At 48.0% G+C, this 26,519-nt stretch overlaps 2 protein-coding genes across 9 annotated transcripts; one reads left to right on the top strand and one right to left on the bottom strand.

Annotated features, from left to right (window-relative positions):
• The first annotated feature begins 369 nt into the window (after positions 1-369).
• On the top strand, positions 370-14,549 carry LOC135914996 (uncharacterized). 7 transcript variants are annotated; one of them, XM_065447966.1, is made up of 5 exons: positions 8,690-8,985; positions 10,145-10,227; positions 11,916-12,018; positions 13,165-13,590; positions 14,193-14,549. In XM_065447966.1, the coding sequence occupies exons 3-5, from the start codon at positions 11,994-11,996 to the stop codon at positions 14,417-14,419; spliced, it is 678 nt and encodes a 225-aa protein (XP_065304038.1). In that variant the 5' UTR covers positions 8,690-8,985; positions 10,145-10,227; positions 11,916-11,993; the 3' UTR covers positions 14,420-14,549. The 7 variants fall into 7 exon arrangements, with proteins under 7 accessions (XP_065304035.1, XP_065304038.1, XP_065304015.1 ...); XM_070532055.1 differs by lacking the exon at positions 8,690-8,985 and adding an exon at positions 9,126-9,294; XM_065447963.2 differs by lacking the exons at positions 8,690-8,985; positions 11,916-12,018 and adding an exon at positions 370-791.
• Positions 14,550-18,691: 4,142 nt separating this feature from the next.
• On the bottom strand, positions 18,692-25,835 carry LOC135914978 (uncharacterized). 2 transcript variants are annotated; one of them, XM_065447917.2, is made up of 5 exons: positions 25,679-25,835; positions 25,074-25,323; positions 24,698-24,777; positions 21,230-21,655; positions 18,692-19,043 (listed from the first exon to the last, which is right to left on the bottom strand). In XM_065447917.2, exons 1-5 carry the CDS (start codon positions 25,818-25,820, stop codon positions 18,817-18,819), a joined length of 1,125 nt encoding a protein of 374 aa, XP_065303989.2. In that variant the 5' UTR covers positions 25,821-25,835; the 3' UTR covers positions 18,692-18,816. The 2 variants fall into 2 exon arrangements, with proteins under 2 accessions (XP_065303989.2, XP_065303995.1); XM_065447923.1 differs by lacking the exons at positions 24,698-24,777; positions 25,679-25,835 and having other exon boundaries at positions 25,074-25,269.
• Positions 25,836-26,519: the final 684 nt, after the last annotated feature.

The raw sequence follows: 26,519 nt of genomic DNA, 5'->3' as shown, positions 1-26,519 counted from the left end.
TTTTCTGGTTTCGTGGCTGGTGCATTTGGCATACCTTGCAGGTCTTGCAAAACTGTTTAATATCTGCGGACATATTTGGCCAAAACATTACACTGCTGGCCCTCGCTTTCATCTTATCTGCTCCAGCATGCGCTGCGTGGAGGAGCTGCATGATCTCTGCCCGTTTCGATTTCGGTATAATGACCTTGTTGCTTCGGAAGACTAGCCCATCTTGTGCGTGAACTTCTTCCCTGTAGGTCCAGTATGGCCTTCCCGGCTCTGGGACACCATGCTTGTGCTCTGGCCACGCCGTCTCTGCGTATTCACGGATGATGATCAGTCCCGGATCCTCGTTTGTCGCATCCCGCAAGGTTTTCAAGCGGTGTTCCGACGCTGAAACATAGTCAAGCACATTCACTTGAAACTGCTCGGTTTCTTCTTGCAGTGCCATCTTATTAGGAAACCGCGATAACGCGTCCGCTAGGAATAGCTCTTTACCCGGTTTGTATTGCAAAGTTATTGCGTAACGCTGCAAGCTGAGGCGCATTCGCTGCAAACGAAGCGGGCACTGATGCATGGGCTTGGAGAAGATCGGTATCAAAGGCCGGTGATCCGTTTCGACGATCACGTCTGCTTGGCCGAAAATATAATCATGGAACTTCGTGCACCCATGTACTATCGCAAGCGTTTCTTTTTCAATCTGCGCATAACGCTGTTGTGCCTCTGTTAGAGATCTGGACGAGAAGGCTACGGGATGGCCGTCTTGCATCAAAACAGCCCCTACGCCCGACTGGCTAGCATCGACAGAAAGCGTGAGTGCCTTCTTCGGGTCGAAGTAGGAAAGAATCGGCGCTGTTATCAGTGCCTGGCGCAGTGCTTCAAAACTGGCCTGTTGTTTTTCTGTCCAGACTCATGCGTTATCTTTTCTCAGTAGTTCTCTTAGCGGTTCCGTCAAGACAGACATGTTGGGAATGAAACGCTGTACATAGTTCATTGTGCCGAGAAAAATTTGCAGTTGCTTACTGGTCTTAGGCTCGGGTATTTCCACAATGTCCTGAACACGCTCCGGGTCGATGCGCAGGCCTTGCGTAGTGAGGATGTGTCCCAAGTAGCGAACCTCTGCCTGCAGGAAGGTGCATTTTTTTGAGGTTGAGTCGCAGATTGTGCGCACGGCAGCGTGCCAGTACGAGTGTCAGGTTGCAGTCATGCTCATCCTTTGTCTTGCCCCAGACTAGTATATCATCCATTACAACTGCGACACCGGGTAGACCGTCTAACAAGCGATGCATTGCAGCTTGAAAAATTTCTGGGGCTGACGATATTCCAAAGGGCATTCGCAGGAAGCGATAGCGCCCGTATGGCGTACTCATAGTGCAGATTTTTGAACTTTCTTCCGTTAGCTTAATCTGCCAAAATCCCGATGCTGCATCAAGCGTAGAAAAAAAATCTTGCCCCGGACAGCCGCGGAACTATGTCTTCTAAACTGGGCATGGGGTAATTTTCTCGAAGCAACCGTTTGTTCAGGGCGGTTGGATCGAGGCAAATACGCACTTTTTCTTTTTTCACCACGGTCACCATGTGGCTAGACCATTCGGTTGGTAAATTTACCTTTGTAATGACGCCCTGCTGCTCCATGCGCTGCAGTTCTGCCAGAACTTTGTCTTGCAGGGCGATGGGGACCCTCCTAGCAGGCACGACGGTTCCCGCGCTGCCAGGCTTCAGCTTCATCGAGTACTCCACGCCTTTCAGTTGTCCTAGCCCGCTGAAAACATCTGCAAAAGGTTGGGCTGGGCGATATAGTTCTTCACTATAGACTTTCTGTATGCGGTATATGAACCCCAGGCGTTCTGCGACTGCCCCGCTGAGCGTGACTGGAACATCGTGCTCGACGACGAAAAATTGTTCTTCACATTTTTGTTGTTAGCGTAAAGCAGAAGCTTGATTTTTGCTTGTGCCGTAGTCCTGTGACCAAAGAACGCTGTTAGAGTCACCTTGCAGGCTTCCTTTGGCTTAGCAGGTAACCTTTCCAGCTCGTTTTTGGAGATAACGCAACAGTTCGCTCCTGTGTCCAGTTTGCACGTGACAGGTTGGCCTTCGATGTAAACTGTTGCTGTCCATTTATCAACTTCAAGCGAGTTTATCGCTAGCCCCGCAAGAAAAAAATCTGTCTCGGCCCGTACCTCCCGTAGCTCTTTTCCTGGACGGCTGGCGTTATGCGTGGCGCCGACTGATTTGCAAACCTGGGCAAAATGGTTCTGTGCACCGCACTTCCTGCAATTCTTTCCTCTCGCTGGACAATTTCCACCAAGATGCATCTGGTAGCCACACCTACTGCACAGCTTCTTTTCCGTCGCAACCGAGTTCACTATCGTAGTTTGCGCTCCGCCTGTTGCTGCGCTTATCTCTTGGAAGTGCTGCTTCTCTTGCTCTTCAATGCGGCAAATGTCTACCGTTTTTTGGTAAGAAGGGTTTTCCGCTAATAGCTTCTGCTGCAAACGCTTGTCTCGGACGCCTAGAACGATACGGCTGCGTAGCATACGGTCTTCTAGAAGTCCGAATTCACAGTTCTTGGCTAAAATTTTCAGTTCGATCAACCAGTCATTAAATGGTTCGCCTTCTTTCTGTTCCCTTGAACCAAAGCGGAATTCGTGGAGGGTTAAGTTGTTTGCTGGCTTGTAGTAGTCCTCGAATTTCTTGATCAAAACTTTGACGTCATTTCTGTCCTCGTCCGCGTCGAACTTGAAAGTGCTGAATGCTTTCCTGCCTTCTTCGCCTATGCTCACGAGAAATGTTGCTGCCTGCACATCGGTTGGCTGCTTAGTCAATTGAGTAGCAGTGGCAAACAGTTCGAACTCACTCTTCCATGTTCTCCAACCAAGCCAGGCGTCGTTTGACGTATCCAGGGGTTTCGGCGCCGGTAGTAGAGTCGATGGAACTGGCAGCGTCGTAGGCGGGGGTGGTGTCGTCGTCATCTCAACTGGGCTCCGCTGCCACCATGTAGGCGAGCCGGTGATCCGGTAACGAAAGGCGTTTATTCATGGGAGGGAGCGATATAAGTACACTTCAAAAGGGGTGACGTAGGCGTCACATGTTAACAGTCTGGGCGCTATCAGAATGACAGTGTGATATGGCCACATGGAGTACCTACCGCAGGCAGTTCATGTCTCAATATACGCAGACGACATTTGCATCTGGGCCTCTGCGGTGACTCGCCCTCAGGTACGAGCCAGGCTTCAGCGGGCGGCAACCATGACGGCGTCCTATCTCCGAGAACAAGGCCTCAGTGTGTCTCCTGAAAAGTGCGCATTGGTTGGCTTTACGCGCAAACAAATGTCATTGTATCCTGTTTTGATCAATAGTCAAGCTGTATCCTATGTTAAGACGCATCGCTTTCTGGGTGTAATCATTGACCACAGCCTCTCGTCGAGCCCTCACTGCGTCCATCTGAAGAAGAAGTCAGCTGCCATTGCACAGGTCTTCAAATTTCCTTGCGGGAACAACTGGAGTACACCAGTCCATTCTATGATGCATCTGTACAGGGTACTGTTTCTCGAACTCTCTACGTTACAGTCTACCAGTGTTGTCAAATGCATGCAAGACGAACTTTCGTGCTTTGGAGAGCATACAAGGTCAAGCCCTACGCACGTGTTTAGGGCTGCCGCGGTGCACCTCAACTGCAACAAACATTGCCATCGTGGGAGACCATATGATCCAGATATATGTAGCTGTCGACTCTCTCAGAGCGCACATTCGCCATCTGTCAAGGATCCCCGACCATCATTTGGCCTCCCTACCAGCCGAGAGACCTCAAGCGACCTTTTCAAGAGTGATTAACGCTCATCAAGAGTACATACCGTCATCTTTTACACCGGCGGCGAAGCCTTCACCTCCACTGTGGTGCCTGCGACAGCCTCAAGTGAATTTTACTATTCCTTCAATTACAAAAAAGTCCAATCATCCATCGCCGGCTCTTCACCAACTTACGCTCCTATTACTGCACCAGACGTATCATGACCGCATACGTATACATACCTATGGTTGGACCTCACCTACCAGCTCAACTGTCGCATTCGTCGTTCCAGCTAAGCAGGTTACAGTTAGATTCAAATTGCCACACATGACTACATCTACGTCGGCAGAACTTGCAGCTCTCCATGCCGCTATGACGTACAGTCGCGGACAGAATATTACGGACCATGAATTCTTAGAAAAAGCTGAATATCTCCGCAACCTCACAACGCAATCTGGTATTTGCATTTTGGACCTCAACTAGAATATGCTAACAACGTTGTTGTGGGCAGTTTTACTGGTTACTGCTACAGGCTGCTCGGGAATTGAACGTTTTCGGAGATCCCGTGGTCCATTTTATTCTGTCCGCGACTGCACATCACCGAACAGCCGACAAATAAGGGGGTCGTTTTGGGGGGATTCTAAGGCAGCTCTTCACAGTACCAAGTCTCTATTACACCGCAGAACGTACGAGCCGATGATATCTGACATCAGGGAAGTGTACCACCATGCTCTGCAAAGAGGACACCACATCATATTTCAGTGGATTCCTGCTCACTGTGGCATTGTCGGCAAGAATCTAGCTAACAAGGCTGCCCGATCTGCCCAGACGCGCCCAACACCTTTGGCGAGGTCGAACGCTGCCAGGGAACTTCGCCTACTTGCACACAAAAAGTCACAAGATCTCTGGATTTCAAGTGCCTTCAATTGCCGATTACGTAAACTGGACCCCATGCTACGGCTACAACTGCCATCTAGCCTTTCCCATGGTGAAACAACCTTGCTGTGCCGTTTGTGACTGCGAGTGGCGTTCACAAACGCATACTCGTATCGTTTGGGAATGGCCGAGAGCCCGATGTGCGACTCCTGTGGGTGCGAGGAAACCACCGAGCACCTATTGTGTAGCTGCCCTCACTACTATACACAATGCCTCTCTCCGCGGGCGACTTTGTACCGACTGGACTCAAGACCGTTCACTGACTCAAAGATACTCGGACCATGGCCACACCCGTCACTGGCACGAAAAGCGATTCATGTACTAGTGCAATACTTGAAGTGTACCTGCTTAAGAGACCGTTTATAGGGTCCCTCTGTATAGTGTCTCTCCCACACGCATTCAGTGCTCACTCTCTCCCTTTTTTCCTCTCTCTATTCCCCTTTCCCCACTCCCAGTGTAGGGTAGCAAACCGGGTGCTCTTCTGGTTGACCTCCCTGTCTTTCCTGTGTTTGCTTTCTCTCTCTTGGAACAAACAATTTGCATTTTAGGATCGGCTCATGCAAAGCAAAACGACATGGCTTTTGCTACACAGGCCGTATAACGCCATGCAACGCAGCGCCAGAGTCCAGAAACTTATCGTAGACTTTGATAATCATCGGTAATTCTACCGGAACTTTCTTTACTTATCGCTTCATGACAGTCGGGATAAGCTTCGTGTCTGCAGAGTGAAGACGATTTTCTTATTCCCTCATGGACACAGCACGTTTCTAAACAAGTACACAATAATAAATTATTCTAGCAGCAATTTATTGCTGTGTTACGCAGAACAGAGCTAGCCTTGACTGGTATGCAATGAGCTCAGCGTCAGCCTGTTCTCGTCGTATTTGTTTGCCGCCAGCGCTCGCTCGTCAGAGTTTTGTCGTCAGCTGCTTTGTCATTAAACCCGCACCTTGTTGGTGATTCCGCCCTTGCCCGAGGTGGTGTTTCGGGTGAGTCTTGCGATCGCTCACGTCAGTTCGGAGCGCAATATGTCCCGGTAAAGCTCGCTGTTTTCCAATCCGGCGCAGTCAGCTACGCGATGTGCTCCTAGTATCCGAGCTGCTACATAACCTGGACGATGCAACCGTGCACGCAATAGTGGAACTATTCAATATAGACTGAAGCAGAGGGACCTTACCCTCCGAATTCAGGCATGCGGAAATTGCGCTCATACACAAGCCCGGAAAGACGCCATGCCTGGAGAAACTAAGAGCCATTTAGCCCAGGCCTTGCCTCGGTAAACTGATGGGACGCGTGATTCTAGACAGGCTAAGACGCATCTAGGAGAGCACCAACTGATGCCGAACGCGATGTTTGGTTTTCGGCCAAACTTGTCAATGCAAGACGTTCTTCTGCTGCTCAACGAGGAAGTACTAAATGCAACGATGCCGTGCCGCCCGAAGGCAATTCTTGCACTAAACGTAAAGGGGGCCTTTGACAACGAGGCGCACGAAGCCATGCTGGCCAATCTCGGTGACACGAATTGCGGACGACGGACATACAACTACGTGAGGACTTTCTTCGTAGATCGTACAGCCACAATAGTGCTGGGAAACGTGAGGTCTCAGGGAGTAGACGCACCGAATGGAGGAACGCCACGAGGAGCAGCGCTGTCGCCCACATTTTGCAACGTGGACATGCTGATACTTTCAGCCCAACTCGAGAAAATAACGGGAATCACACATGCCTTGTACGCAGATGACATCACGATATGGATGGTCGGGGGGTCTATAGGAAAGCAACAAGAGGCATTACAGGACGTAGGAGACGTTGTATAGCAAGATACGCGGATGCAAGCAAACTGCAATGTGCGCCGAAGTCGGAGCTCCTTATAATCGAGAAGCGCTCATTAGGACGATCTACAACCTTGGCACCAACCATCGACCTACGAATAGGTCCTATACAGAAATCTCCAATGTAGACAGACTCCCACATCAGCATACACTCACAAATAGTCGGGGACGGAGGATACGCTATAGAGACGCTACAACACACGACCACGGAGATCTTGCGCATGATGCAACAACGAATTATCAGCAGGAACAGGGGATTCAAGCAACTGGACCTGATCCGACAACGGCACGCTCTGATCGTGAATTGCATTAAGTATTGGACACCATATATAAATTTCGGCAATGCGGAAGTGGAGGCTCTCGACCGACTGATACGCAAGGTGTATAAACTAAGCGCTTGGACTCCCACCCGGTACGGTCACTTTTCGCCTCGAGGAGACAGGGTTGCACAAAAAGGCACATGATAGCATAGAGGCCCACCTAGTAAGCCAGAAGGAAAGGCTACAACGCACGATAGCGGGACGCTGGGTCTTGACACGTCTTGGACGTGACGTCCGGAAGACCAACGCACTTAGAAAAAATCACCAAACAAATACAGGAAACTATGCACGTCTCCCCGATTCATCAAAACTGAGGGCTGAGTGAGTTTGTGTGGATACATCTTAACAAAAAGCCATCTTGAGACCATCGCTGAGACCACCGTCTATTAAGAGGGTCTCATCGATTCCCAAGGAACATGCACCCGAACTTTCACATCAGACGGCGACAAGCCCGAGCGCAGGCGCTCGTAAGGAAAAATTAGAGCCACACTCAATGTGTTGTACTTAGTCGCGGCCAGCACCGCAAGAAGCACCGCATTTGTCACCGGCGTTGTTTTTTCATCCATTTAAATTTCCATTACCATTTCGTTTCTTTATTTCATTTACTAAGCACAAGTAATTTCCCCTATGTTGTCCTTGGTGTCAGTGTGTGTTGGCTTCTTATGATATGACTAATAAATATCGGGCCCCTCGGTTAACCCCCTTTCTTCTCGTTTATAACATAACGAGGTTCTCGAATCCGGCAACATTGATGCCTTCAGGTAGCATGCGTGGGTTTATTGACCAGTTGCCTTCACCCAAAAAGATCACGTTCTCGTGACGCCTGCGGGAAAAAGGACGTTCCACGTCCGCCGCCCAGGTCTGTGAGTGGTGGCGCTGGCTAACAATCCCAGGGTTTTACTAGGGCACATAAATACCCAAGAACGTGGATGGGCAAACGCCGCCGCTGTAGCTCAATAGAGCATCACATGCGAAATACGAAGGTTGTGGGTTCAATTCCCACCTGCTGCAAGTTGTTTTTTCATCCACTTTAATTTCCATTAATTTATCGTTTCTTTATTTCGCTTACTAATCCCAAGTATTTTCCCCTATGATGTCCTTGGTGTCAGTGTTTCTTGGCTTCTTATGAAAGGCCCAGAATAGCAACTCTGGTCTATCGGGAATCAGCGCTGGCTGCAGCAGGCGCTACGGAAGTTTGACCATGCTTGAAATATGCTGACGCCGTCAGGTGGGGAGGCCGCGAAAATGGTATGCCATTTTGAACGACAAAAGCTGCGCCACCAGTATATGCAACGTTTGCTTTTGCCCGATGCGTACAGCCAAGTCCTGCCTACGGTCGCCATGACTAGGCGCGTCGACCGGGGAGCGTGTGCACGCGCTGTTACATTCTAGTACGCCGGGTGCTCACGCAGTTAGATGAGAAGCTGGACACATGTACCTCAAGTTGAGTAGTAAATTTGATGGCGCGAAATCGCAGCATGCGCTACCGAAGATTGTTTCCCCCAATCATATAGCTGGGTGTTAGAGCGCTGCTGTTGGCACGCGAAGTTTCACAGCTGGTTGCTCATCGGCAAATGCTCATTACTCGATCACGACAGCGACTAATAAAGGTTCACAATAGAATTGATGCTGACACACCCGATAGCTACCGTGTCTGTCTCCTTTATACGACATCGCGCGATAACGATTCGTCAGGATCCCCCCAGCGCGCACCTATATATACACTTTCCTTATCTAAATCTTAGCTCCGCCACCACATTTTCCTCCTCTCCGCTCCTAGATACATTCTTCCCTTTCCATTGCCCTATCCACGTCTCTCATCCAACGGGAGCGACCATGCCATCCTGCAATAGAAGCAAACAATGCTGCAGCTTTAAAAAACAATCTATACGTAACCGCATAGCGCGTAGCTTTATTTTATCAACATAGTCTGCTCAGGAGCGTCGCAATGCGGGATCGTTGGTATGGCGCCTCGGAAGACAAGGACGCAAGAAGGCACATAAATGACACATACACGGCGCTCAGGAGGCATCGATAATGCTGGCAACCGGCCTATTCAAAACTACTGCGCAGCAGCACACCGCGTACGTATACCGTTCTCAAGTACGGAGTGCATCGGGCGGAAAAGGTAAGGTCTGCTATCCAACTTACAGACGCTGCCTGTAGAAACTGAAGCTCTAATGTAATCCGGCTACTAGATCAGCGGGGGCGTGCTGGAATGGTAATACCATGTGTGCTAAAATTAAGCTTGAAACGCAGTGGAAAACGGCGGAAAAGGTTGGTTCACTAAATGTGGAAACCCGGTAAGCTGCTCGGAAAGCAACCTACCCCGAGTTGAAGACAAAGAAAAAGACGGGTGGCGTTCGGATGCGGTTTAGACCTAACGCGATGCGAACAGCTCTCGGTCCGATGACAACTAAGACGCTATACGGCACTGGTACGAGCCCTCTCATTCTCGCGTCCTATAAACCTCTCCTTTCACTACAGTTTTGAACACCAGTCCACGCTATAGTATTTTACTACACCGTGGACTAACATTCTTTTTAATATTCGCTACTACTACTCGGAAAGCCATAATGAATCCTCAGCTATATATTATATTGGAGTTTAAAGCGATGCGCAGCAAATTGACCAGCAAAGCATTTTTTGACGCGTGATCTGCGAACTCTGCTAGTGTCTTACGCCCACTATGTGCATCTCGGTGTTGTTTGACGGTTTCTAGGGCTAGGCATCGGCTAACGCGTTTCAATCAAAACCTTTTAATGGAATAATTATTCGCGTAACTACATTTGTGAATTTACTCAAGGGATCCAGGGCTGGCGATTTGTGCGCACTGATTCATAGAAAACCAAACAAGCAAACTCTGCGGTTTCATTCGACAGTTGCCTAACACGTCAGTGACGCATTCCGTGAAAGGAGATACGAAGTTCACTCAGATGCTATCGAAGGTCCAGCTGAGGAGGCAAAGAAGTTTGTCAAAGTGTTCTGGTATCTGGCAATTCTGTCGCTTATTAAGTCATGATAACTGCACTGAAGCACGGCGCTGGAATTTCTCACCGCTGGATTTAAGTGTAGAACAGGCGGGCGCCATCTTTGTCGAATGATTTCAAATTTAATCTGCGCTTTCTTTTCTAGCGATTCGGCAAGCGAAGTGCTGATACATCACTGTTGACGCTTGCCTAATTGACTTCAAGCTATTGTGGCCTGTCCTTAGTTGTAGAATTTTGACTTGAAGTTCTTTGTGTAAAGCACCGATTTGATGCAACGTTTGTCTTCGTTTCTTCAAGCGCCACGTCTGCGGCAAGTCTGACGTCAGGAACGATGGGCTTGTATTATTGCTGGCTCTTGGTGCTCACTGCAGCAGCAACTGGTGAGTATACTGCTATTCGTCGTAATAGAAAGGGGCAACACGTAGTTCAACAACAACAGCAACACGAGCGCAACACGTAGTTCTGTTGGCACGACCACCTTACAGTGGAATGAAAAATTTTCTAAATTAATTTCAAAAAATTCTACTGCACCACTCTATTGTTGCTCACTAGCGTCTACACCAGAGTTGACTGGCCAGGGCTGGCTGCCTTGTAGAACACCACACTGGTCTGGTACCCCATCGTGGGCATGGTAGATTATTTTGGGGTGACTTGATGGCACTCCGCTGCCCCCTGGTGCATGTTCGGGCGTTAGCTTGTTGAATATTTAGGGCTTCTCGACACAACGGCTTCTCGAAGCCGTTGTATTGTCGAGCTTTTGTATATTTCTCTGCGATTCGGCGCGCTAGATAATTCAACTACAGTCGAGAAGTTACGCCTGAACAGCGAAACGTTGAAAGCGATAGCAAAAGTTTAGCCTTGACCTGAAACTCTTCGGACAGTGTTCTAACAATACGCAGGGACTTCGTGTTGGCGCCAAGCAGCTCACGAGGCAACTGTTGCTGTGCAGTAGCGACATCGCCCTGGCAGCTGCTAGGCGTCTCGAATGCCCGCGTGATAGGAACGGCCCACTAGCGTTGCAGGCGTCACACCTCGGTGGTGCACACGAAATGAGACCGAAGGCAAACCGCCCACCCTTCTAGTTTGAGGTGTGCGGTCCGTTGCACTGAGACCACCGGTAGCATCAAATGCTACCGAACAATGACGGCGACCTAGTTTTCGCAGGTTGCTATCCTGCCGCATATTCTATACCATCGAACTTCGGAGGCGGGGTTACTGCGGAGCGTTGCCATAGCGTGGGCGCAGTATCGCGACGGATTCGATGTTTGTGATTTGTTGCTAGACAATCTTCAGATTCCCTAGTCCCCTCGCCTAGGGAAGACGATGGTATTAAAAGCAGATTCTTTTCGAGAGTGAGGACAGAGGGTCCTGATTTGAACTGAGACCTTTAACTTGCTCCTGCATGGAGTGGGCTTCCGTACTGGAGCCGTGTAACTAAGCTAAATAAACCCTTTTTCCTTCATTTATACTACCGGGCATATTCGTTGATGGGCTTAGTGGACCCTTGCCCCAACGGCACCCTAAGCTGCAACAGTACGAAGATAACTGCTATCACAGTAATAATATTTACGGGTAGTGGAATGTACAACGGGGTAGAAAACGGGGCAGGGCAGATAACGCGAGTATGTTAATTGTAGGGGATACGTAAATTTAAGCAGAGACGGGCTGATTCATCATTCGGGTGTCCGATGGGCTGCCTTCCAGTGAGGGTGCTTGAGAGATCAAGAGATAAGAAATAATGATATTTACCGAAGACTAACGAGTAGAAATATGCCGTTAGGAAAAAAAAACATATGTGCACTTATATTGCGCTTCGTATGTCACTCCACGCTTTCACAGGTGTTACCTTGTGGTTTTGCACCCATGATTACCGTAGAGGCGCAATACTTCGTATGAAGTTCAAAGTTTGTGGAAGACGGTCTCATCCGGCCAGAATATGTCGGAAAATGACTATACACACTGAAGCCAATGTCTTATGAAATAAAAACTTGACATGCAAGAGATTCTATCGCATATGTTTACATGGGAAGTAACGGGCTCAAATGCATAAAATTTTGGTGCTTTTCAGATGCACGTGCTATGTCATTGAAAGCCTGCACAAAAATGTACCCAAAAGTAAAAAAAAAATTGCCCTGTTGGCGTCTTCATGTTGATCGCATGCCATGTCAATGGTGAGTGATGGTACAGAACGCTCAAGATTACGTGTTCTCTCATTAGGAAACAAACATGTTACTTCAATAGTTATTTTAATGTTGCAATAGTTTAACCAGTGATATACCACAATCACAGTCGGCACAAAGGTATTTAATGTGAGCCGGTACCTTTTCTTTTACAGCTCGGTTTGTCACGATGGCTAGGCTTTGGGAAGCGGATACGCGCTCTGGATACGCACTTCGACTTCAGTTATGGCCGTAGCCGCAGTAATTTTCATATGAGGGCAGTTAACTCCGTTCGAAGAGGAGTTTAAATATTGTCGGAAGGACGTGCTTCACGCGGCACCTTTTCAACCTCGTTTAGAGAATAGACTTCATAGCACCATTATCAAACACGCTCTTTCTTCTTTCTTGAGTCCGAAGCGGCTCGGTCTATATGTAAGTATGAGCGGCGCATGTTAGTCATTGCATTACTTAAGCTTTACTTGATCCTTAAGTAGATACATACTTTCAGTCTGTCTCTCTGTCAGTGAGGAAACGTTAGGGTCAAATTATTCGAATCACATGAACGCCACTTGCCCGTTTGGCCCCTTTCAAGTATCATAACAAGGAGGACTGGCAACACGTGCATCACAGTGAGGATGCACTTTAGCACGGAAGTTATGATTCCATCTTGCACAAAAATGGGGGCATGTTACTTTCTATCGTTACACCAGTGCCCTAGGCAGAAAATTCTTGGGCTTTCCGACGAGACTTTCAGACCTGACCAACACGGGAAGTTGGCCTAAAAGAGTGCCGTCATAAAGTTTTCGTCTTTCTGTATTTATATAAATATATTGGTGAAAAAAAAATTTTCTCTCGTAAAGAATTCAATTGTGCGTGTGCTTCGAGCTAGACAGTTTGTTTAATAAAAGGCCACACAATTGACTGCGACAGACATCAATATAATTACTCCGCAAATACGAAGACTCCCTCAAAGAAAAAAAAAGAACACACAAAGGATCATAACGCCACCTGCACTTCCTTCCTGTGGAGCCTGAAGGACTTCAGAATAAAGTTACGTAACCTTAATTGACGCATGTTTGATAGTCGATCATTATTCTTGAATGAAGGGGGCTGTCTGTGCCTGTACATTGCATATGTCGCATTTTGGGAATGGCGCAGCGCTGGCCGTGACCCCACTTTCCGCAATGGTCAACGAACAAGTGGACTGCGTGCTCCAGAGTGGCGACCTGTGCAAGTTCGAGAATGAGGACAGCAGCTGCGACGACCTTGCGGGGTCCATCAATATGTGGAGTGGCGCTGCGTCTTCCTGTCGTTCCCAGTTCTACGAAGGCTACATCACCAATCTGGACCAGGGTATTCGGCGAACGGGCGACTGCGCCTCCGATCCACACGACCCTAACGTGGTCACGTGCGAACTGAGCTTCGTCGACGTCGAGCTGCACTACCGCTGGCTCCTGCTGAGGGCAAATCCCAAGGTGGAGGGGGACGAGTATTCGGCGCAGTCAGACGCACACATCGAAGCGGGAAACTTGAAAGTCACGCTGACCGAAGGATCGGGACTGCTGTTGCTGGAGGAGGATGTCGGTGAGTGCTAGATACAGTTTGAAGGGTCTCGCTTCTAGCCGTAGAACGCGCATCACAAGATTTGCGTGCCATACTTGACAGCGGCGATTGGATCGGAGGTGTGACGGGCAACACAAGCCTAATCCAGCATACGTGCGATATACCGCCACCCAGTGGTTACACGAACAGCTTTTGGAACGCTTTAACGTCACGATAGTATCTTATGCCTCGTTCAACCCAGCCAATTTACTATGCTCTGAGAAGGTGGAGTCCACAGGCAGCTTTCTTCGGTTATGCGCCTACTTCTATAGGCTTAAATTTCACGACCAAAGGGCGGCGAGAGGCTGCATCTGGGGCATCACCTGTGAATATAATCTAGCGCACAGCGAGAGCAAACTGAATAATCCTCACTGCCTTTGCTCTTTTCTCTCTTGATGTACGATACACTCGCTTCAGAGTGATTAGTAATGTTGAGTTCTCGAGTCCAAGCTTTGGTTCTCGTGACTTTACTTACATCATACTCTACCAAAAATCAGTCCGGCACAAACATGTCTGTTGAGCTGAGCTATCTCGATTGTCAATATATTGACACCATATTTTGTCGACCCGTCTTCTGCTCGCAGCGTACGGCGACTTCCAGGCTACATCATTCGAGGCGGACACAATCGAGATCCGCGAGTTGGTATTCGACAACCCTACCGTCACTTGTAACGGGGAGGTGATCGACACGAACGAGGAAGCGTTTCAGGTCCAGCTTCGAAAAGCGCTGCTTCTAAGGATGGATGAATACATCAGCGGTGGGCGGTTCGTCGACGCCTTCAACGAAGCACTTGAGGAGGAATATAAGTAAGCGCTGGAAATTGTTGGCCGATTTAAAGGGGGCGTTGTATTCTTGTACCTTGTACCTTCTGCGTTTTTTATTTCCTTGCTTGCAACGCCCACCAACTGGGATGAATAAATGAAGTGGATCGTGCTGTGTCTTCACTGCCGTATGTCTTCCTTACAGCACTTTAACTACGGTCGCATTCTATATGTGAATAGTGTCCGTGGTCGAAGGCTGTTCTGTTTATATTGCTACCGCCGACTTAAACAGTGTGATTGCTCTGTCTCGTTCATTTTGTGTTTTTGTTTAGTTTAGTTTGACAGCCACGGGGTACCAGCACCTTAACTGACATAGAAAGGTCCGGCACGAGATGCACAGAAGGCTTCGCTTTCGTGAGGCAAATATTATGCGGAGCAGATCCTACTCTGCGTGAATGACAGCCTGCGTGAACGTTACAATGTGAGGCGCAGTATAGTATTGCCTCAGGCTGTGCACTGGAGCGAGTGTGGCTGCAGACTGAAATATTAAAGGCTGCGTAAGAGAAATCATTGAGGAAGGGGCAATTTCTGTTTAAGTGTGCCGTCAACTGCCCTCACCGATAATGACTTAGATTATTTGAGCATAACAAGTGCCTTCGATATATCGTAGAAGTAACAGTGGTTGCATGCGATGTGATTAGTTGATTTTGACTGATCATTTTAATTTCAGTCTTTTCATTGCGCAAACCTGTATAAGTGTTCTTTCTGCGAATAAAATCAGAAGTATGTAATGTCCGCCTTCGTCCGTGTCTGTGTCTACGTCTAGTCCTGCGATGTAAGGATATTTCGGAAGGCCTACCAGCTAGCGCAAGAGAGAGAGAGAGAGAGAGAGAGAGAGAGAAACTTCATTCAACTAGTCCAAACTTTGACCTTCACAAGTGGTACACTCACTGCAGTGACAGTGCTTCGTTTGTTGACACAGTCAACTTCCGTTGATTCGACCTCAAGTAATTCAGCTTGAACACAATGAAAAGCTATGACGAGAAAGCTTACATTGCTTTGAAAAGAAAACTCCTTTAGTTCGAACTCGATATTATGTCGCTCCGGTTAATTCGACCGCCATCCACTCGCATCGGCGTCCCCTCTGGCGCACAGCGGTTATTATAATTGCTGCTGCGATGCTACTGCTTCCCTAGGCAAGTTGCCGTTTTACATAAATGTATTATCCTTTAGCGGCCAACGATGCCTTCGTCGCTGAAGCAATTCGTTGCCGCTCAATTCCTTCGTGGCGTGTCACGCTGAGCCAGTGTTTAGACATGTGGGCGCCCTTCGCCTCGTGCTGGTTGAGCCGTGCTTCAAAAAAAAAAGAAAACAGAAATAAAAAAAAAGAAAGAAGGCCTTACAGACAACTTCAAGCAATAAAGAAAGCATGATTTGTTCGCTTTCCATGCATTTTTAAATCGACCTTTCGGATAATTTTGCCAAATTTTGCGGTCCCGCATGGATTAAAGTGACGGGAGCCGACTGCAGTTGAACGGCGACCCAACATGCACGCCATGGCAATGTACATGTGCTTGCTTCTGAGATGCACTTGCAGTGCTGCGTTTGCTTGTATTACTGAATCCATATGAAGGAGTACTTCATTGTGAGAGGAAATATTATGCATAATTGTAGTAGTCCAACAGGGGCAAGAAAATCTGCCTGTTGTCTGTGTGCACGATCATGTCTGTTCATGAAACACCCACTTGTGTCTTTCGCGATTGATTTTATACTCCAAGAAAGAACAGTTGGCCGCACAGATGAGGCGTAAACAAATTCGGTGTATAAGATTCGTGTTGCTCAAAGGGCCGCTATTCATCTCAAAACTAACAATATTTTCTTTTTAGTTATCATATTAAATAAACGTGTCGTAGCCTTGCGGCAAGCGGCGACAAAAGTTTATGCTTGTACCATCGCGGCAGCAGCTCGCATCCCCATAAACAATGGCAAATTTGAAGTTTTTCCTTAAAAGCCAGGCAATTAGCTATGCCATGTACCTGCTGGACTGAACGACGTAGGCGCTAAAACGCGATTTTTCTGCATAATTTTACCAAGTACAGTGCGCGCGGTAAGTGCAAAATCTTTTTTCGAACACGTTAAGCGAATTATGCATGTCCAAAACGTTTTAGTTTTAGTGGGAAAGAATAAAAAATTGTCTGCTGTCTAAGTTCATTTCACATTGTTTTTTTTTTCTCGATGCTCGCGTCAAATAATGGATGGAGTTGAAACTAGGCGTGACGTGTTGCCTGTGGCCAGTTTTTACTGAGTGTCCCCTCTTGTTGAACTTCATGAACCCTCATAGATCAGTGGTATCTTTATGGGTGAAGGAAGGCTCCAACGGAAGGCGCATACCGCGACCACCAAAACGCTACGGGGATGTGGCGTGTTCGGCATTAAATTTTCGCACAATAGAAATTTTCCTGATGTCTACAATGCACCAAGTCGCCCTATACACGTGGATCCAGAAATTGACTTTATTCCATCATCACCAAATATTTCAACAAAGCCTTCATAGAAACAAAGTTTTATACATTATTTTCTTTATGGGGATTCGCCTTACGTGACGGACAGGTTTAATTTCTAGCTGAGTAGGCATAGAAAGGCTCACGCATTTAAAAACTGTTTTGTCTAATCATTCGCAAGAACAGAGAACTATTTATTGGGGCGAACGCAGTCACTGCAAAAAAGTCTTTCTAGCCTTCACCGCATTGCACGCGACGTATGAAATGTGCTCTAAAGCTAATGCGATAGCAATGATACGGACGCTCAATGCGCGTTCGCGCACTCGGTGCTGTGGTGTTGTACGGGTCCTGCCTATCAACGGCACATACAATCGCTCGCAGAGTGCTGAATGGTATCCAGAGAATCGAGTGCGTTGGCTGAAAAACACCATAGTGGAACTATGCAAGTATGTGCGTCTCTCTGTGGAAAAACAACGAAGCGATGTGGACGTACTGTCAACGCTAAACTCAATCGCTTTGGTGGCGTAGCCAGGGAAAACGTCTGCCTTCAGCTGCTTGCAAGAGTGGTGTGCGGCCGCAACTTAAATACTCTGCTCGAAATGCTGTGTTTTAAACGCTTTCGAATGTAACTTGGTATCCACCAAATAATATGACAACGTGGCGTTTTTTTCTGTATTCTCCAAGTACTTTTCACAGTATCTTGCACCGAGTGTTTAAAATAGCACCTTCATAACTGCTCTGTGCTGTATCGGCGCTCAACGAGCTTGGCGCGCCATGCGAAGGTGGACGGAACCGCCCATTTGGTCTGAATTGTTCGGCGCCCCGAATGGTTACGACACAGATGAAACGGGCGGAACTGCAGGCTTACTGCAAATAGAAACAAAGTTAGAAGGTGCGATCCTCAAGCTTGACAAACCAAAAGTAATACCGACCATGCCTTTCCTGCAGCAGGCTTACAGCATGCGTGGTTCGATTTAGAATAGGAAGGGCGATATGTTGCAAAAGTTTATCAGTCTACATCGGCGACACTGAACTGAATTCGCACCCTGCAGCGATGGACACCAAGGACCCGTGAAACAAGGTTGGTGCGGCCTGGGCCCTACTTACGAGAGTTATTTGAATGTGTGTAAATTATTGAGAAGAGGGTCCAAGCAGGGTCAAGTTGCGAGAGAAAAACATTACAGTGCAGCTCTTCCTACGGGCCAATAAGGCTTTCTAGTAAAAGTTCGATTCGCTTTACTTTCATTCACGCTTCGGAGCAAGAGCTATCGCTTAAGTATCTTTGAAGTAATTAAATACTTTTACGAGTATTTAGGCCGCCTCCATCTAAATACGGCCGCCACGTCTGGAAATGGCAAGTGCATGCGACAGCAAGTAAGGAGACGCCAACGCTGGAAATGAGTGTGTGGAGTTCCGGTCCATTTCGCCAGTTTCATCGGAGCAAATCACAACGACGCAATATTACCTGTGATTGACGTCTCCTCTAAATTTGCCGATTTGAACAGACTTGATTGGAAGAGTGCAAAAAAACACTAATTTCAGCACACCAGAAATGTACACTCACTTTCAATATACGAGTTGAAACACGGTGCCCGTCATCGAAGGAGCTCGAAAACGGCACGGTGGCAGCTGGCCAACATAGGAAAATTTACCATAATAAATACCACTAATAAGAATGCACAGTGCTGAACCTTTTCTTACGTCAGCACGGCCGTGCTGACGTACAAAAAGATAAGCCCCTTTGACCATGAGCACCATTCATACTGAACGCGAGTCTCCTTGAAGCACCGTGAAAAACATGCACGACACTGAAGACAAAGCGCGAGCCACTGAATTTATTCGTCCCAGCTGGAGGGCGTTGCAAGCAACATCATTAAAGCGTATGAAACACAGCGTACAAGTATGCAAATCCCCCGTTAAGTGGGCGACCATGTTCCCGCGTTAACTACTGCACCAGCTCGAGCACGTCGTTGAAGGCGTCGAGGAACCCCTCACCGCTGACATATTGTTCGATCCGTTCAGCCAGCGCCTTTTGAAGTTCGACCCGAAACACCTCCTCGTTCGTGTCGACCACTTCTCCATCGCAGCTGATGGTGGAGTTGTTGAATACCAGCTTGCCAATCTCGATCGTGTCCGTATCGAATGATGTGGCGTGATAGGACATGCCGTCGGCTGCAAGCAAAAAAAGAGGACAAGATATTGCGTGGTCAGAATTTTGGAAACTGAGGTTGTTTAGTTCAATACGCAAGTTTGAGCCTGGCTGATCTTTGTTGTATAGAGCGCACATGGCGTAAATGAGGTCATCAGAACTGCAGTTGGCTGCAGACAAATCTACATTGTGGATAGCATTGAAACTGAAGAATGAGTAGTCCGAAACGGTAAATCGCACGCCAAGAGAGAAAACAGCCAACAACAGTGAAGATAATCAGTCTGCTACTCAGTTCGATACCTTAAAGGCACTACTACTCGTACAAGCAACAAGTTTCTGACGGAGTTTCGGCGTCGACCGACATGACGCGGCATCGGTAGATGTCCACCGGCTTTCATGCACTGCTAGCCACATTGGGCGTCGGCACTGTTATCTGGCATGGACAGACATCACATTGCTCGACGATGGTGGCCGACGCTGCCTGAAGACGGCCGGTGCCGACACTCTAAAGTCAATAAGAAACCCATTCCTTTTAACATGATATCGTTAAAAATAATGGGTTTGTCTCGAAAATTTCTGTATGTATTTAGGTATACGTATATGCCACGCCTTGCTGTATGACATGCGGTATATGCGGGTTATATTGTAACACCATTATATCACTAGAGCTGCTCATACTCTGTCGTACATTCTTGAAAAAGTTATTCCTTGGAATTTAGAGAATGACAGCGCACAAACAAATGTCATCAAACAAAACACCGACAGCGCATGCCTTTTATCTTAAATCTTCTCAGACCTCAAGCGACCTTTTCACGAGTGATCAGCGCTGATAAAGAGTGTATACCGACATCTTTTACACCGGCGGCGAAGCCTTCATCTCGCCTGTGGAGACTGCAACAGCCTCAAATGAATTTTGCCATTGCTGAAATTACAGAAAAGTCCAATCATACATCACCGGCTCTGCAGCAACTTACGTTTGTATTACTGCACCAGACGTGTCATGACCACATTCATATATATACCGATGGTTCGACTTCGCCTACCAGCTCAACTGCTGTATTCGTCATTCCAGCTAGGCAGGTTACAGTAAGATTCAAATTGTCACACATGACTACATCTACGTCGGCAGAACTTGCAGCTCTCCATGCCACTATGACGTGCATCACTGAACAGCCGACAGAGAAGTGGGTCGTATTTTGTGATTCTAAAGGCAGCTCTTCACAGTATCAAATCTGCATTACATCACAGAACTTACGAGCAGATGATATCTGACATCAGTGAAGTGTACCATCATGCTCTGGAAAGAGGACACCACCTTATATTTCAATGGATTCCTGCTCAATGTGGCATCGTCGGCAACAACCCAGCTGACAAGGCTGGCCAGTCTGCCCATGAAGATACCCAGATGCATCCAACACCTTTGGCGAGGTCGGACGCGGCCAGGGAACTTCGCCTACTTGCACGCAAGAAAGCACAAGATCTCTGGATTTCAAGTGCCTTCAATTGCAGATTACGTAAACTTGACCCCACGCTACGGCTACAACTGCCATCTGGCCTCTCCCGCGGTGAAACAACCTTGCTGTGCCGCTTGTGGCTGGGAGTGGCGTTTAGGAACGCATACTTCTATCGTTTGGGAATGGCCGAGAGCCCGATGTGCGACTCCTGTGGGTGCGAGGCAACCATCGAGCACCTATTGTGTACCTGCCCTCGCTACGATGTCCAACGCCTCTCTCTGCGGGCAACTTTACACAGAATGGACTCGAGACCGTTCACCGAGTCAAAGATACTCGGACCGTGGCCGCACCCGTCACTGGCTCGAAAATCGATTCGTGCACAAGTGCAATACTTAGTGCATAAGCGCACCGGCTTAAGCGACCGTCTATAGTGTCCTTGTGTGTGATGTCCCTCCCACACGCACTCAGTGCTTACTCTCTCCCTTCTTCCTCTTTCTATTACCATTTCGCCCACCCACAGTGTAGGGTAGCAAACCGGATGCTCTTCTGGTTGACATCCCTGCCTTTCCTATCCTTGTTTTCTCTATCTCTATCTTCTCAGACTTGAATATTAAAAGTGCGAAACAATAACAGAAACCTGAAAATTATGTAATTTTCTTAGCGTGGCTTTGCACTACCTCGGGGATCGGCCCACGCAAGAGGCCACGTTTCTAAAGCTAGGAGAGAGACTCTTGGAAGTGTATAGTAGCACTCACCGACATCCTCCTCCAGCAACAGCAGTCCCGATCCTTCGGCCAGCGTGACCGCCAAGTTTCCCGCGTCGACGAGTTCGTCCGGATGCGCCAAACGCACGTTCCCCTCCATCATGGGATTTCTCCTCAGCAAGAGCCAGCGGTAGTGCAGCTCGACGTTGGCGAAGCTCAGCTCGCACACGGCCATGCTGGTGTTGTGCGGGTCGAAGGCGCAGTCGCCCGTGCGCCGAATGCCATGGTCCAGATTGGTGACGTAGCCTTCGTAGAACTGGGGACAGCAGCACCGCTCAGCGTCACTCCACATGTTGATGGAGCCGATGTGGTCGTCGCAGCCACCGTCTTTCTCCGAGAACTTGCACAGTTCGCCGCCCTGGAGCACGTAGTCCACTTGTTCGTTGAGGAACTCGGTAAGCGGGTGCATGGCCAGCGCTGCGACATTCACAATATGCGGCATATTCAATATCGATGTGTATATGCCAGGTGCTTCTGGGAAGGCCTTAAGCAATTTTTTTAGGCAATAGCACGATTTCAGTCCTTGGGCTGGTCTACTCGAAGGAGCGGACATCACTTGCGCGAGGGATGGAAATGCGTTACTCATTAACAAAAAGGTTTGTAACTAATTACCATGTGGCACATATCGCAATTTACAAATTGTAGCTGGACAGTTTGCGAAGCGGATCCACTTGCAAAGAATTCTCAGGGCGAAACCAGTTTCCAGACACTAATTACCGAAATTTGCGAAGAATTGCATCGGTGATCCAATTACTTTTGTGCTTCGATATATGAAATGACCTCTTCTTAAAAAGGTAAGTGGAACGACAGGGCATTCTTACCGTAACTATGAGGACGCATGTGTTCAAAATTGTATGATGTACAGAATTCGTTTGATATGGACATGGCTTGCAGTCTCACCATCGGCAATTTGTAAATTGCGATATGTGCCGGTTGGGTAATTAGTAGAAAATTTAATTATTTAATTTTTCGTACCTATTCTATTACGCTTTTCGTCTTCTCGATCAAATAATACCTGCCTTTTCGAGTGGACCAGCTCAAGGACTAGAATTGTGCTATTTGTAAGAGGCGATTTTTAAAAATGGTTTCACTCTCGTTATCGCGTTTGTAGAAATCTGTCAATGTGATCGACAGTTTTTCTGCGCGTTGCTGTAGATTACCGTGTGAATCATTTTACTTGCAACAACATGCACCCTCTGCATCAACGACTGGATTTTAGCTATTTGTCACATTTTACAATGTTAGGCAGATTGGGGAGCCTGGAAAAGTAAAACTTCGACTGGAGGTATCGTTGAAATTAGCCTCCGGTGCTCCTAGCACTTCAATAAAAAAAAACCAAAAATTAACGCTTTGGTTGCCTTGTAAAGATATCTTTTTTTTTTTTATGACAGCAGCATCGAAGCTGCAGAACCTTCTCTCGGGTTGTCATTTTTTTATCAGACGTATATAGGCTGTTTTAACGGTATATCTCAAACAAATGTAGATGCTCACGAGTGCGTGCTATTTTGCTAATTGTGTTCGGCTAATCTGAGTTAGGTCACGTTGTTCCATTTGGTAAATTTACTAGGCTCGAAGCACGTTCACCAGTTATATATTCTCTGAAGGAATTGTGAGGGAGAAATACTGTATTATTTCAGCACTGCTAATGGAACAGGGCATGTCAAACATTCTGTCAAAGAGAGAGAGAGAAAGAAAGGCGAATGACAGACAGGTAGGTTAACCAGAGGATTGGCTATCCTGTACCGCAGAAGAGGGAAACGGGTGCGAAAGGTGACAAAAAGACAACATTGCAGCGCTTTCAATACTTGGCCATGTACAGCAACGATCTGCACAGTGGAATAGAGTAAGGCCACTTTCGGTTAAGAGAGGCTTCAAACTATCCGCACCTTGGTGTCTGTTTCATTTGCCCCTGCTGGACGAAACCGGAAAAGGTAAATCGCGTACAAATTTGGGCATGCCGTGACAAAAGGGGGTAAACGCGCACTACTATGACATTTTCGGTGGTCTTCTGCGCTGCTGCAACTGGCCGCTCACCGTTCACTCAGTAGCAGGCAACGGGGGAGTTGGATCGAGTGCCTAAACGTAGTGATGTCGTGCTACCACGTGACCACCTCCTGTGGCATGACGTAGCGACGCCTACACTTCCTGGTAAACGAAACCGGTTCGCAGAAAAATGCTATTATAAAAGTTTAGGGCGCGCTGTGACATGACAGTACATTTTTCTGCTGTTACGAGATCCGGGACCTTCAAAATAGGAAAACGAGCAAGAATGCATCGTCATTACTCCGTTAAGGCCCGCTGGCCAGTGCTGGCAGGAGTCATCTAGCATGTCGGTACACGCGCACATTTCCTGCGTATATGCCTCTGGGGTACAGATAAAGAGCAACGTGCATCCATTTTCGTACAATGAGGAACCATAACTTTGATGCAATAGAATGCGCTGTGCGATGTACTGTCGCACGCAATAGAGCGCGCGAGCCGTGGCTGCTGCGTTGCTTTCAAGAAAAAAGTGGAGAGGGCGTAGCCATATGAGCAATGCGCATGCATGACCCCTTCCTTTTCTATTGTCTGCTTTCTCCGCTGGACGATAATACACTGGTCCACCGAACAGCTATCGCTGTATCGCGGATAAAAAAAATATTAGAACACCGGTGCAATCCTCAGGATTAGTTTTAGTCGATATGCCTGCATATGCAATTCCTATATTGAAATATGTGCTGTAATCAATAGAAAAATTCATTCGCGCAATATGTTAACTATTTAGTTAAGCATTTTGATTTCTCTTCGACTTAATGGCCACTTCATCGAGTAAGATCAAGAGCTAGAAGCGAGCTATGTGCCAGAGACAATATTTAAACATTTCGTGCAGATAAAGAAACACCACCTTGTATTTGTCTGCACCCCCTAGCAGACTTACCCACACACATCAGGGGACAGTGTCACGCCACCAGGTAGCTCCAGGATAATCTCCGATGCCCCCTAAGTGACATCAGACCCCCTGGTGTTCAAGCGCGTGGCTGTCCAAATGCATCCTCATGTAATAATTAAATTATTGGGGTTTTACGTGCCAAAACCACTTTCTGATTATCACGCACGCCGTAGTGGAGGACTCCGGAAATTTCGACCACCTGGGGTTCGTCAACGTGCACCTAAATCTAAGTACACGGGCGTTTTTGCATTTCGCCCCCATAGAAACGCGGCCGCCGTGGCCGGGATTCGATCCCGCGACCTCGTGCTCAGCAGCCCAACACCATAGCCACTGAGCAACCACGGCGGGTATCCTCGTGTACGCATCAGAGAACATCAGTAGAGCTTTTCAAAATGGGCATCTGTAGTGATTCGCTGTACGTCTCTCCTGCTATCGTCCCACCATTTCCACCGTAAAGCGGACGCGTCAAAAGCATTTCGAACGGCGCTTTTCGTTGTCTATTTTTATTCGGATGGAGTAGCAGTACTCACCAGTTGCCCCTGCAGCGAGCACCAAGAGCCAGCAGCACAAGCCCATCGTTCCTGACGCGAGACTCGCCACCGACGTGATGCTTGAAAAAACAAAGACGAACGCAGCATCGAATAGGTCCTTTACATACTTCATTCGAAACGAAAATTCTACAACTGTAAAGCGCAGACCACAATCGGTTCAGACGAGATTATCAAAATCGTGCAACCGTAAACGCCGATGCCCTACCATCGCTTGCCTGCTTAATTGTAGCAAACAGGATATTACCGTTGAAGCGCGGCATCACTGATCTATGGCCTCGTACGCGTAACGACTCGCTACTTTGCGGCGTCAGCTTCTATGCGCGGCGCCTGTAAAGAATCGGACGGCAGGGCTTACCGTTTCCACTCGATGCGTGCTGTGCTTGAGACGCACGCTGTGTGCCGCTGCGCGTAGTTTTGACCAGACCTGTTGGTAGCATTATCGACACTGCTGCGCAGATTACGTTGATAAAATATAGAGCTTCGGCTACGTAGGCCGTTTGTAAAGCAGTAGCTGTTTTTTTTTTTCAGGCACTTTCGTGGCATTTCATGGTCACTCTCATTGGACGGCAGAAGTGCACAGGACAACGGAATGGGAAGAATGTGCCCTGGAGCGGAGAGGAGGAAAATGTAGTGCGGCGGTGCTGAGAAGGCTTAGAAAAGGAAAGTGTAAAGGTGCGCGCAGGGAAGGGCTGACAATGCGATAACGCGCGACGTCGTAAAGAGGGACACACGCGGCTGGTATTGCGGCGTTAGTACCAATTATGAAGTTCACCTAGCTTTGTTAGTTGCCGTCGTGAGTATAATAATAAAAGTTCTTTCTTGGACATTTGCCTATGAGCATCCAGCGCTGAAACTTCGCGTGCCAACAGCAACGCCATAACGTACAGCCTAGTGATAAGAAGAAATGGTTTAGCAGCACCGTGCTGCGAATACGGGAGCCTCCACGCGTTTACCGTTCACCTTGAGACACACGTGTACAGCTTGTGACGTGACTAGGCACCGGCGTGCTAGATGGTGAAAGCGCATGCGCTCCCCGTAACACGTGTGGTCGTGGCAGGCTTGGCCAACGCCTCCTAGGCCTGTGCACCTTGCTTAATGACATCTTGCTACTTGGGCCGAAATTTGCGCTGCCAAGCCCGGCGAGACGAAAGCGGTGGCGTGAAAACCACCGCGGCGTCTCACTGGGAGCATCGCCATCAGATTCTATGGCAGTCGGGCAAGGTAGTATGACATCATGGATCGAATTGTACAGATCTCGTGCCGTCTAGGAGGCGTTGGCTTGGCTGGACACACCGGGCGAAATCAAACGTTGATACTGTCGCGCGTCCGTTATCGTCCATAATGTCGGGAAGTTTTCGTGGTTTCCCCGGACGGCGTTAGTAGATTTCAACTGTGACGTCAAACTGCCATTGCGCCTTCTGCTCAGCGCTGGTTCCACCATGGACTATAATTCTTTACTCGCGCACACGGCTTAGATGATGCGCACGTCTCGACCCCGTCGCCGTCTGTCCCACCAACTCGACGGCCTGTTTGATGATGGAGCAGCTGACGCCATAACCGTGAGTCCATGACTGGCGAACGCTGGCGGTAAGCATACGACAACAACGGGCTGAGCCATTTTGTGCTCAAGCTGGGACCAAAGTACCAGCGAGAGCACCTATGTTGTGCGTCATACGACATTAAATCGCGACATAAAAAACCTGCAAATATACGTTGTCGCCCCATAGCATGAACTATCTGAAATAACTATATGTTAATGCTACATAGTAAAATATCTGCAGCACAAACAGACATCTTAGTG

Source organism: Dermacentor albipictus, chromosome 1, assembly GCF_038994185.2.
Source record: "Dermacentor albipictus isolate Rhodes 1998 colony chromosome 1, USDA_Dalb.pri_finalv2, whole genome shotgun sequence".
NCBI classification, from domain to species: domain Eukaryota; kingdom Metazoa; phylum Arthropoda; class Arachnida; order Ixodida; family Ixodidae; genus Dermacentor; species Dermacentor albipictus.
The sequence above is the reverse complement of the archived record's forward strand: the minus strand, read 5'-3'. Positions and strand labels throughout refer to the sequence as shown.